Source organism: Pygoscelis adeliae, unplaced genomic scaffold (assembly GCF_000699105.1).
Source record: "Pygoscelis adeliae isolate BGI_AS28 unplaced genomic scaffold, ASM69910v1 Scaffold358, whole genome shotgun sequence".
Lineage (NCBI taxonomy): Eukaryota > Metazoa > Chordata > Aves > Sphenisciformes > Spheniscidae > Pygoscelis > Pygoscelis adeliae.
This window is the reverse complement of record NW_008825429.1, coordinates 2,694,978-2,707,796: the sequence shown is the minus strand read 5'-3', so window position 1 is coordinate 2,707,796 and position 12,819 is coordinate 2,694,978. Positions and strand designations below refer to the sequence as shown.

Here is a 12,819-nt window from a genome sequence, read left to right as displayed (position 1 = left end):
GCCCTCCGTGAGGGTAGCGGCCCCCGCCGAGCCCCGCGGCTGCCAGACCGCCCCTAGCCGCTGCTCCGGGGAGAACTCGGCCGTCTTGCTGTACTCCTCTAACTCAGTTTTATAAACCTGCAGCTGACGAAGCGCAGGCGTTTCCGTGCCTGGGCTAATGAGCGTCAGCACGAGGGCTGGCTGTAAACGTTTGGGGTTTATCCGCTCTCCGTTTCACCCGTGCGGGGCGGCACGTTGCCGGCGCTGCTTACCTGTGTGCCCTCGGTGCGAGTCCTGCCGCCACACGCTGCAGCCGAGTGTCTGTTTCTTCCAGACCGACATCAGTTCCAAGTTTGAAGGTTTTATAGAGCTTGTTTTAACAAACTTTGGATGTACGGTGTTCTCCCACCATGCCTTTGTAGCTCGGTAATTGAACGGACTTTCTGAAAAGCACATCTGCAAGCTCAATACTTTAGTCTATTTGAAAGGCATGCTTTTAAGTTCCTCTGCGTTTTGATTCGGTGTAAGAGTACAGTTGTAACTAGAAGAGCTTATATTTTAATTTAATAATGTGGCTGTAGTTTTATGAAGAAAGCCTTATTCCTACCGATAATTTCCAGTTTAAACGCACTTCTAAAAAGAGTAAACTGTAAAAGTAAAGGTCCTCCTTTGAAATATGCTTTATGTTAAGTGAAAGTGGCAGGCAGAAAAAATGTAGTGGTTGATGCAGTTAAAACAAAGTAATGCAAACCAGTGCCTCAGACGGAAATGTTTGCGTGGCCCCGTACGTCTGTAGCACTGCCCTCTGCGCGATACAGCTCTGCTGCGCTGGTGTGACGTCATCCGGTTGTGGATTCCAGTGTCTTCGAAAGACGTGGAAAAAGACGTGTGAAAGAAGTGGAATGATAAAACCAGAAGATATAATTGGCAGTGGGCATAAGTCTGGGTATTCGTTTTAATGCATTTAACACAAGGTTCAGAATTTATCCCTGAAATATAAAAGATGGGATTTTAGAGAGCGGTACTAGCTCTGACAGGAGTGCTGGTAAAGAGGTCATTACTAAACTTTTAGTCTGATGTTTACTAAACTTTGTCGTGTGCCTGCCTTTCAGGTGTGGTGTTCTTGGCTGTGTGGTGGTACAACGTCCTTTGTTCACGCACAGAGTATAAAGAATGGTTTTGTAATGACAAGAGATCTGTGTTTGCTTTCATTTCCGTGTTAGGTATGCAAGATGACTTCAGCTATTTTTACTCAAAGCAGCTGAGAAGAACTGGAATTCAAGATGAGAACCAACAAGGTGTACAAGCTCGTCATACATAAGAAGGGTTTTGGAGGCAGTGGTCAGTATCTCCTGGTTCATAACAGTGAGACCAGCACTCTCTTACTTAATAGAAAGCAATTAGCTGATTTATTGATCTTTTTAACAAAACAGTGAAGATGGGACTTTGATGTGACAGGCAGCGTTACCAGGCAGAGTTTGGAGAGCTCTTTTTTAATAGCAAGATACAGCAGAATAAAACTGCATTTGTCAGAACAGAATGAGATCGCACCTATAAAATAAAATTGCTTTATTCTACCTCTGCCCCTTTTGTTGTGTCACTTTTGTTTTAACCTTGTATTTCAGTCACTCTTATAAGTGACAGACAAGTCAATGACTTGTGACCGCATATAGATGTGTTTCTGTGTACTAAGAAAAATGTCATTTATTTGATTGTTCCCTACTTCTAGACTTAAAATCATAGCATGTTAATAAAGCTTGTTAAGATTCTATAGCCATGTACTTTCCCACTAATGCTTGTTCTATGAAAAATACAATAGAAGATCCCGCTTGCCTCATTAAGGCACAGTCTTCTGCTAAACAGATCTTTTGTGAACGTTCTGTGATTTGAAAGAAAAGGTTTTGCCCACAAGAGTTGCCAGACTGAAGTGGCTGGATAGGAGCACGGTCATGTAGTCAATATAATGCATTGCTGACGTGTTAATCCTGGGCTACTGTATTAATGTAGAGTAAGCTACTGCATACGCACATGCAAGTATCTGTGTTGGGTATGTATCTGTTCATTGCAGTTTTCCTCATTCATTTATGTCTTGTAGATGATGAACTGGTGGTGAATCCTAAAGTATTTCTTCAAATCAAGCTGGGAGATGTTGTGGAAATTGCACATCCCAATGATGAATACAGGTGAATTATCTTTTTGCTGATATCAGTCAGGTGTGGTTACAGCACTGAAAGGGCATGTTCATGTGCGGTGGCTTCTAGAGCGAGAGGCTCTTAGAGCTGATGTAACTTTGCTTCAGGATGCTGCCATGGTTTTTTTCTGCCTGAAGAAAAGTAAAGGGGATAACTATAGCAGGAGCTCTTCTTTGAATTTTGTGGCATTCTTTGTGTTTGGTGTTAGTTTGCTGACCTTTCATAGGGCAAGTAGCACCTGAATATAGAGCCTACAATGTCTTTATCCTCTTCATAGAGCTGCTGTTACCTAATGATTGTTCTTCCATCCTATAGTATATCCTAGGCAAAATCAAAACTTCCCAGCCAGCTATAAAAACATAAACCTTCTTATATGAAGCTGTTCATCCTGCAGCCCATATCTGAAAGGTAGGAGTGTACTTGTATGAGGTTCTGAGAAGTTCCTGTGTGACTTACTTTCCCATTGAGAGTATCACCTTTACCTAAAGACTACTTTATAATTATAAATAGGTATAAAGAACAAGACAGGGCGACAGGCAGAGAGGGTGATATATGAAGCTTTCTAGAAAATACTAATGTTTCTCTTTAGCTTATCCTAAATAGTTTTGAGAGAGTGATTTACCAGAGTAGGCTGTTGGTATCTCAACTTGTCTACCTTTTTTCTTTTTTGTGTGCTAGTCCCCTGCTTCTACAAGTGAAGTCACTTAAGGAAGATTTGCAGAAAGGTAAAACTCTGGACTCACAGTATGCATAGTGAAATCATGACACAGGCAAAGATTATGTGATTGGGCTGTACCTATGATTGACTAATGCATATATTTTAACTTGGTAAGAAAATTAATGCTTTGTCTATTTAGGAATGGCAGGATTATAATTTTATCAGAAAACGAATAGCCAATTTTAAATCTGCTTTTGGTTGAGTAATGTGGGGTATGGCTTAAAGAAAATTGGCTTTTTAGCCTTAAACTCTTGTTTCTGCATTCTGACTGGCTGCGTATCTTTTCTTCTTGCAGGAATTAATTCAGCCTAAACTTTGAGTTTATCTCACCTACTTTGATTTTAATGACTCTCAAATTGGGCAACAGCTGAAAGAGGCTGTTGTCTTTTGCTGAGGCCTTAAGTGTTTCATAACAATCTCACCGTATTGCTTTTGTACTTGTAAACCACTTGAAACCTTTTGGGATTGTTCACTTCTCTGTTGTCCTTTCTCATTTTTGTGGCAGAAACTATCAGTGTGGATCAGACAGTTGCACAAGTGTTCCGACTGCGGCCGTACCAGGATGTCCATGTGAATGTTGTTGACCCAAAGGTGTGTGGCTTTGCAACTTTTTTCCATCTGTCCCTTCACTTAGCTCAGATCAGAGCCCTGTGAATTTCCATCTACAGTAGTATTGGGGAAAAAAAAGGCATTTATTTTTTACTGAAAGGTATTTAGCCTTCTTTCCTAAGAAAATGAGGCTTGGGCAATTGAACTATTTGTTTGTTTGTTATGTGTCTCTATCTTCTCTCCCTGCTCTCTTTTTGAAGTCTATGGACCAGCTTCAACACAGCTTGATAGAAATTTAGAAATTTCAAATATTTTTAAATTCCAGAAGTTCAGGATAACCAGGCAGAGTAAAGAGAAACAGTAAGTGGCCTAGTCAAAAGAAGAGCCATGGCACGGTTTTTCATGGTTTGACACCAGAGAGCCTTGTGAGAGAGGCATCTCTTGTAAATGTCCCAACTATCAAAAGAGCTTCAGTCAGAGCTTACGTTCAGCACAAGACAAAAATATGCAGGAAACAGGGCTTTCTTAATGTCATGAACAACAGAAATAATTTGTTTTACTTTTGCTTCCAATTTGCACTGAGACTTGTAGCATGGATTTTGTCCTTGGGCTTTTTTTGGTCAGATTGTGCGGTGTCTTGCAGCTCACAGTAGTTCCAAGTACACGCACAACTTTGGCAGTTATTCTGATGGGACTTCCCTTTTATCTTGCATCTGTTAGGAGTAGTGACTTGATTTAGAACAGCCCTCCCTGTAACATTTGGTTCTTAACAAAATAGATTGAAGGGCGCTGCTTAGAAACAGCAAATAAAACCGAAGCACTGTTTTTTCTTCTGTTTCCCAGGAGGTGACCTTGGACTTGGTGGAGCTGACCTTTAAAGATCAGTATATTGGGCGCGGGGATATGTGGCGACTGAAGAAAAGTTTGGTAAGGCCTCTACTGTCCTTATGTGTAGGGTGGGGGAGATTACATACCTTTTTCTTTGCTTGCTGTAAAAGAAAATAAGCATTTTACAAAATACAGAAAACGGGGGATGAGACCAGCGTCAGCAGCTCCTGAGGAACTTATGCTGTAAGTGGTAGGTCAGAGTTGGAGAAATGGATGTAAATGTGTTGCAGAAGAAATTAATCCCATCATTTTCTACTCCATTGCAGTAATGTTAGTTACTGCCTTGGGCACTGAAAATGCTGTTTTCTTATGTTCTGAATTTTACTGTTTTACTATATTCGGAAGGAATTGAATCCAAATGTTTTTCAAATAGAAGTATACTACAGTATCGCCTCTCCGATAGTACCACTTAATAAGCAACTATTAGAATATTTTGTTTCCGCATCTCTGAAGCGCAGTCTTTGGCTCTTCTAAGTGCAGTGAATGAGACGAACCCAATAAAAGTTCATATGTTAAAAACTATTTTCTGTTGTCTGTTGCAGAGGTTCTGTAGGCTGAGATATTAGTAGTAAATATGCTCAGTGGTTTTTGTGATCTTATGGCAGAAGTCAGGTGTTTGAGCATGAATGATTTTTTTTTTTGTAAATCGGTCTGCTCACTCTGAGCCTACTGTTCTTTTAACACCTGTAACTATTCTTTCTTAGGTCAGCACATGCGCATATGTCACCCAAAAAGTTGAATTTGCGGGTATCAGGTCAGTGTCTCCTCTGAGAGGTTACTGTTACTTATGACTCTAGATTAATGAGTCCAGAGTATCCAACTGGAGAATCTTCTCTTGAAAAATCATTCATGTTTTCTTGTTCTCTTACTCTTCTACAGATTTCTGTCTGCGCCATGGGGTGGGGGAAGGCTTCTACCTGATTTGGGGTGGAAGAAATTAATAGTAGGACAGCCAGCCACGCTTGTTGCCTCTGATGAATGCCAAATAACTTTCCTTTTACCTCTTATAATATTTCCCCCCCTTCCCAAGATGTATTAATAGTTCAGATGAGGGTTACTTCAGTTGCTGTTGAGATGACAAAGGGACAAGGAAATGTGCAGATGCAGAGGGAAACAGCTATTTGACATCTTTTGGATTAAAGATCAGGTTTTAACCACATAAACTTCTACTTTGTCTTCAAGTCATCCTTGAATGCAGATTTTGGTACATCCCTTATTTGCTCAAATATTGATTCTCTAATCGTCATATTCACTGTGTTTAGCAAATATTCTGCACTCCTTTTCTTCCAGGGCGCAGGCAGGTGAACTGTGGGTAAAGAGCGAGAAAGTCACATGTGGATACATCAGTGAGGACACCCGGGTAAGATTTCAGGGAGCAGGGGAAAGGAAGTTTTTCCCTTCCTTTTCTTGCTGGGTTTCTTGTAATTCTATCTTGCTTGCAGGTTTGTATGGATCATTTGAATTGGCTGTGTTGTAAGGTGAAGAATGGCAATAAATTCAGGAGAATGAATGATTAGTAAACTTAACTCTTCTGCACTGGCAGCACTAGGAATCACATGGGCTGTTGAAATGCCAGCTCGTTAGAGGGGAAATTCCCTATGATGCAGTGGGCACAGTCACATAAGTTGCTCTTTAGTTAACTTCTGCATTTGGCCCTTTTAGTGAATGTACCTTGTTTTAAATGAGGCCTTTCATTCCTTTGCAGGTGGTCTTCCGCTCCACTTCTGCCATGGTTTATATTTTTATCCAGATGAGCTGTGAAATGTGGGATTTTGATATTTATGGTATGTAGGTAACGGACCTGCCTGACTGTGAACGTTGATGGCAGCCAGCTATCCTTTCTGCCCTCGGTGCAAAACTGCCCCTACTAGAAAACTGCCCCTACTGTCTATTTCTGCTACTACTACAAAACTAAAATATCCTGCCTTTGGTCTAGGCAGTGCTCTGAGATGCATTATGGCACCCCCTTAGATCCTTACTTGCAGTGCCACGCTTTTCTGTCTCCTGGGTATTCGATAATTTTCCTGTCCCTACTGTAGGGCCTGCGTATCATTATCTCAGTGACGAAATCAAGGGGGGCAACTGACTATGAACCTTGGAAAGGTTTTCTGTGGATATAAACATGTTTGGTGATGAGGGCAAGTGCAAGCCTGTGTGAATCCTGAAACCAGAAATGTATGGAAGTCCTGTGCAAAGAGGACCTTGATGTTTTAGACTTCTCTTGACTTTGGCTTAGCGAGGAAGCAAAAACCCCACCTTAGCCCAGTTAGAGTCAGCTAGAAGTATTAGAACTTTAGGCATTAAGAATGAGTCACTTACCTGTGTCATTGTCCTGGTTTTTTTCTGGCTTAATTCTTTAGCAAACCTCTTGCCACTTCCTTTGACCATGTGTTTAGGCATATGTAACTGGGCAACTATTCAAAACTGAGCAGGGGATCAGTTGTGCATACTATGTGTAAAAGATAGCACAGATGCTTTCCCAGCATGCTGCGAATGTGTTGGAAAAATGAATTTAAAGGTCAGATCCTTTTAACAGTAAGAGTCTTGTTTACATCCTCTGAAAGAGTCATGCTTTTTAATCTTTTTATCATCTTTGCTTTAGTGATATTAGCATTCATTATGCACACAGCTGCTCTGATTCTAATAAAAATAATTGTCCTAGAATCTTGGGGTTAAATATACCCCATAGGTGAAGTAATTGCTGTTATTTGATGCTTTGGAGATGTTTACTTTGCAGGGGACCTATACTTTGAGAAAGCTGTGAACGGTTTCCTTGCTGACCTCTTCACAAAATGGAAGGTAAATAGCTGCTTGAGTTCATCCTGTTCTGAAAGAACAAGGCAATGCCATCTTAACGAGCCTATTGGTGTGCCAGTTTGAGGAAGGCCCAGGCAGTGCTGAGATTTACAGGACTATGAGAGGTGGCTTCTGGGTATCAAAAGAGTGGTTACTGCAGGTCTGCATTAAATCATATATGTGCCAAGTGGTCCCAATACTGATCTGTCTGTTGTGTCTACTGTGTTTGCATCATATAATTTGTTTGTGTGGCGGCTCTGACTGGACTAAAGTCACTAAACGTGTGATACGGTTGTTTGTGCTTGTGCAGTAATGCACAAGTCTGTTTTACACAATTTTAGTTGTTCCAGGACTCAGTTCTGAATATTTCCCTGGTACAGTGTGTAATCTGTTTAGTGGTGCTATCTTTTAGCACGAGGGGCTTCCAGGTTGTAGTATATGTGCCACTGATGATGTGCAAGCTTCTTGAAAGTGAGCTGCTTCAAAAACAAAGCCTCACTAGCTCTTATGGCTGAAAAACCCAGAGCTGTCTCCTGCCTCGGTGCATGATCTGGCTCAGAGCCAGGTACAACTGCTGTTAGCAGTCCCATAGCACACTTCCACTGACTTAAGAGAGAACCATATCAGTACTCAAAAAAGGCATATATAAAATCTGCAACCTAAATTGAAAGAATAGCTAGACAAGGCAAAAGAGTCTGAAATCCTAGATGTATAACATCTATGCAGCTCATAATGGTCCTGAATGTTAAGGAGACCAGGCGCATGCCCAACAGATTTGTCTCATTTTCATTGTGCTTTTTGTCCATTGGAGAGTTATTAGGAGCCCTGCATGACATGTCTGTAAAACGCCTGTTTTGCTTTTAGTACTGCTATACCATGTTGGATATGGGCCTGAGCAGTGCCGGGGCTCACAGGGCTTTTCAAGCTTTTCCTTTCAAGGGGATGGCCAATGTGCTCTTTACAGCTTAATTCCATTGCATGCATTAGTGCTGTAATTATTTAGTGAAGTTTTAATTTTTTATTTCTCTGGAATTGTTAGGGGCATCTTTCTAACAGTACAAATAAGAATATCAAAATGCCATGAGTATGTAGAAACAAATTGAGTCAACTGTCTTTATTTTTTAAACAGAGATCTTGTATCTTGGCAACTATAGAGAGGAGTTTCTATAGAGACTAGTGGAGAGTGCTCCTGTTAAATGTGATATAGCCTAGAAGCACAAAATCTAGAGGACAGACCATTATGTTATTTCATAGAGGCATATGCAGCACTCGCGCAGATATATTAATACAGCAGTCTACCTTTTTCTAGTTACCTTTGACCCTAGGTGTGAGGGGAAAGAGGGTGTTGCTGTATGTCTATATACACAGTTTTCTACTGAATGTGACCCTTAAAGTTTTCTTTTTTCATCTGTTCTTCCTGGACAGGAGAAGAATTGCAGCCATGAAGTGACAGTCGTTCTATTTTCTAGAACATTTTACGAAGCAAAATCTATAGGTATGTAAATTCTGTATTTTCATGTTTCTATTTTTAAACCTATCTCCTTCTCTCTTGAAAGCTGGTCACAGGCTGCCAGTAACATTTTTTCCCCTATTTTTTCATGCCCACATCCAAAATATTCCCTACCAAGCGCAGTGGATACACAGCCATTCTTATGAAAGTACTGCAGTGAAACCTTACATAGAAGAATATATGGCAAATTTTCCTCATCATACTCAAGTTGTCATATTGTTTTAAACGCAATTTTAATATTGTGTAGGAGATCTGATATTTCTCAAAGGATTTTTTTAAATGGAAATAACAGCTCCTTACTAGAAAAGATGAGTCATTTCTATGCAAGAGCGTAGGGTAATACGTGCTTTTCCTTCTGTTTCAGATGAGTTTCCTGAAACGCATCGTGCATCAATTCGGCAGGATCACGAGGGAAGATTTTATGAAGATTTTTACAAGTATGTCTTCCTCCCAGTTCTTTCACCTCTTGTCCCATAGTGTATGTGCAATTCATGTGGAGAATATCAAGTTATTAACAGTAGGACCTTGCAAGGAATTAAGATAGTGAAAAACATCTGTGTCTGAAATGGGCAGCAAATTGATGAGTAGTCCCCATTCCATCTGTGAGTGCACACCCGTATTTGCTAAGTCAGTCTTCCACGTGCATGTGAATATTGTGTTGTCTGTGCTCTGTTGGAAGTGCCAATAAACTTAAAAGTTCTGTAGTGTTGGGAGTAGTTTTTGCATAAGGCTTGGCTATTTTTCAGATCTTTACGTTCTTGGGTAGTTGAACAACAGATGGTGCCATTGCTGAAACCACAAGTGTTGCCAGTTAGGCACTGGAGCTCTTTGGCTGATGGTCACAACAGATGCAGCTGTTGAAGCTGTCATTTGATTCTGAACTTGGACTTGTTAATGATCTTACTGCTTTGCAGAACAGTGATGCTATTTGACGTATAATTTTGATCACCCATTTAGAAGTGAGAGATTATTCTGGCTGGGGATGTGCCCAGCTTTGTGTGTGCATCTACACCTTAGTGATTGCTACAATTATGCAGTAGTTCTAACATGCTGCCTAGCAGAAGGAAGAAACACTCACCTTTTTGTGCATTCCTTTTTCTGTAGTTTGTTCATCCCTTCTTACTTCCTCTTCACAGCTTCCTTTCATGATCCTCATTAAGTTGTGCTCTTTCTAGAGTTGTAGTTCAGAATGAGAGACGAGAAGAGTGGACCTCATTGCTTGTGACCATTAAAAAACTTTTCATCCAGTATCCTGTGTTGGTACGACTAGAGCAAGCAGGTACATGAGTCTTCCTTTTCCATGCTTTTACCCTTTTCTATCTTTTTTTTTTTTTAAGATGTCTGTAAACTCTCTAGAGTTTCAGTTGGAGTCTGGTATTGTACTACTTAGTGCTCTCCTGGCTAGGCTATTTTGCTTGGGAGTTTCTGTGAGATACACCAATACCAATTTTGCCTGTAATTTGTTGGAGTGATAGGATTTACTAGAAATGCAGTTTTATTTTTTATTTTTTTATTTTTAAAAAGCTAGTCTATACAGAGATGATTTTTTTCTTTTTTTCCTTCTGAACACTTGTCCAGAGGGCTTTCCTCCAGGTTGCAATTCTACCTCGGCACAAGGGAACTACCTGGAAGCCATAAATCTTTCATTCAATGGTAAGTTATGAACAAGGGATAAAAATACACAGGGGAGGAACCATTAAAGCAGCTGCCCGTAAATGGGTGTGGACATCTGTTGCCTGTTCCTTAACACTGTGAAGAGGAGGGGAATATTAGGTGGTTAAGTTGCCTCAGAAGAAATTCTCTTGTGTTTCTCTGGAAAACCAGTGGCTCTCAAATAACTGAGTATTGGGTATTTCAGGCTTCAGGAACTGTTTACAGGGCCTTGTTAGGATGAAACTACTACTTCTAGCTGTGTGTCTGTATGAGAACCTCTTGGAACAGAAGTTGGAATTTTAAATTATGGAAGCATTTCAAAATCAGGTTAGATCAAACGTGATTTAGGTGAAGCTGATCCATCTTTTTTAGCAGGGAGATGGATTTGATGGACTGGAAAGGCTCTCCAAAGTTCTGCTTTTTGTGATTCTGTACATCAGATGTCATTCTGTCACCTTAATGGCTGTCTTGTTACTCCCATGGGAGGGAGCGCAGGATGTTTTTTAAAATGATTAGTAATGGACTTTACCTTGTTGGGTTTTTTTGGGGTTTGGTTGATTGGTTTGCGGGGTCTTTTTGAGATGTTTGAGATGTTTTAAAGAAACACTAAGTGGATGAGAAAAATACTTCTTTTTGTGTATCTGTTTCCCATCTTTTCTTCTTTTCTGCCCTAACTCCTCTCTCTCCTGTAGCTTTATTAACATTTATTGGTTGGTCAAGGCTGTATACAAGCCCTCTCATGCTTGCACGTCCTTTATGGAAACTCGTTTAATACCACTGTTAATAGAGAGTCACCTCCCTTGCTCTGAAAAAAAACCATCCAGCATCTTTCTTCTTTTAAAGTATTCCCTAATTCTTTCTCTTAGTGTTTGACAAGCATTACATAAACCGGAACTTTGATCGGACTGGCCAGATGTCTGTTGTTATCACACCTGGTGTGGGTGTATTTGAAGTTGATCGACTCCTTATGATTCTAACCAAACAGCGGATGATAGACAATGGTAAATAACTAGTGATACTGTGCAATATTTATGAAGGCAAACAGATATATTTGGAAAAGCTCTAGCCTTTTCTTGCTATGAAAAAGTATCTATTGTAACATGTGTACTCTGGAAAGAGGGGTTACAGCTGGAAGACTTGTGTCTGCACTTCATATTGAAATGGGCAGATTTTCAGAGAACTTATAGGCATTTAATTTCTTTTGTTTGTGATAGAGAACTTCATCTGTCCATGCAGACCTTTCCCTTAAAGGATAATCTCGCATGACTTGCATTAGTTTAGAAGAAACATTTCTTATATCCCCAGTGGCACTGCTGGTTTGTAACCATACCACGGGCCTGTTAACTAGCATTTTCAGTATAATTACACCTTAAAATCTGATATGAATACAAATTGGGCCTTCAGCTCAAATTGATGATCTGTTTTGGCTTAGCATATCAGTTCTGCTTGGTAGATAGCTGAACTCTGCTGTTCTTTGTTTACAGGGATAGGTGTGGACTTGGTATGCATGGGAGAACAACCATTGCATGCTGTACCACTCTTTAAGGTAATGCATGCTTCTTTTCTCTCCTCTCTGCTCCTACTAGAATTGTTACTCATTTTGTGACTAGCTAGACACAACTAGTTGCTACACTTCTGAATTACTCTTACAGCTCCATAATCGCTGTGGACCTGGCGACTCCAGACTGGGTGATGACTACAATATTCCACACTGGATAAACCATAGGTAGGTGAACTCTATCAGCCTTTGCTGAACACTTCTGCTTTGCTTTCCTCTTAATAATCTGTTGAATTCTTTCTTCTGTTATTGTTTTTCTCTGCTCTCCTTGCAAAGCAAAGACATATATTATAATAGTCTTGCAGAACTAGGAGTGTTTTGCAGAACTCATGGCATTAATGCAACATATCAGAGATGACAGGCAATTTGCAGAGGAAAAGGCCTTGATCTTAAGCTCTCTTTCCAGCTAACTTAGTTCTAGCCTTTAGCTATGCTCAAGGGAAGTCAGGAAGCTGAAGAAAAAATACAATCACTTCAACTAGATTGGTTATTAGTGAAAACAAATACATCCCAAATGAAGTCACGAGTAGAGAAAATGTGGATGACATGGATAAATGTTGGAACAGTTGCAGAAAACACTGAGGCTCAGTGTTACATTGCTTCGCTCCGAGACAGGGTAGGTTTCCTTTCTGCTTTCTCTTAAGCGTTCTGTGCCTTCCCTACACATAGAGATCAGGGCTTAGGATGAAAACTACCTCCTCAGTCCTTGAACTGGTGTAGGGTTATTTTTTTTTTTCTCTCTTGTAATATGTAATTTTATCTGCATGTATTAATTGACTGTCCTGACCATTTACTATTCATGGGTTGCTTATACCCAGTATTTTCGAGTGGCTGGAAGGCATCTGATCTTTGCCATAGATGAAAAAGGTGTTTGAAGGATTTAAGACAGGATTTAAAAGATTCAGATGACAAGAAACATAATGAATAACTTATTTCAAATGGGAGGAGGTCTCTAGTTTTCAAGCAGCTGATGAGA

The 12,819-nt window shown here is 40.3% G+C and overlaps 1 protein-coding gene across 7 annotated transcripts in view; it reads left to right on the top strand.

The window, feature by feature from the left end:
- The first annotated feature begins 1,204 nt into the window (after nt 1-1,204).
- The window catches only part of DEPDC5 (DEP domain containing 5), a 46,758-nt gene continuing 35,143 nt past the window's right edge, over nt 1,205-12,819 (top strand). For all 7 annotated transcript variants that reach the window (XM_009330792.1, XM_009330790.1, XM_009330794.1 and 4 more), the window contains exons 1-16: nt 1,205-1,320; nt 2,075-2,162; nt 2,850-2,896; nt 3,395-3,480; nt 4,282-4,365; nt 5,031-5,080; nt 5,617-5,686; nt 6,032-6,110; nt 7,064-7,125; nt 8,548-8,617; nt 8,997-9,069; nt 9,808-9,911; nt 10,211-10,285; nt 11,152-11,286; nt 11,770-11,831; nt 11,938-12,011. In XM_009330792.1, coding sequence (XP_009329067.1) covers nt 1,263-1,320; nt 2,075-2,162; nt 2,850-2,896; nt 3,395-3,480; nt 4,282-4,365; nt 5,031-5,080; nt 5,617-5,686; nt 6,032-6,110; nt 7,064-7,125; nt 8,548-8,617; nt 8,997-9,069; nt 9,808-9,911; nt 10,211-10,285; nt 11,152-11,286; nt 11,770-11,831; nt 11,938-12,011 — 1,217 coding nt within the window. In that variant the 5' untranslated portion in view covers nt 1,205-1,262. The remainder of the gene's footprint in view (nt 1,321-2,074; nt 2,163-2,849; nt 2,897-3,394; nt 3,481-4,281; nt 4,366-5,030; nt 5,081-5,616; nt 5,687-6,031; nt 6,111-7,063; nt 7,126-8,547; nt 8,618-8,996; nt 9,070-9,807; nt 9,912-10,210; nt 10,286-11,151; nt 11,287-11,769; nt 11,832-11,937; nt 12,012-12,819) is intronic.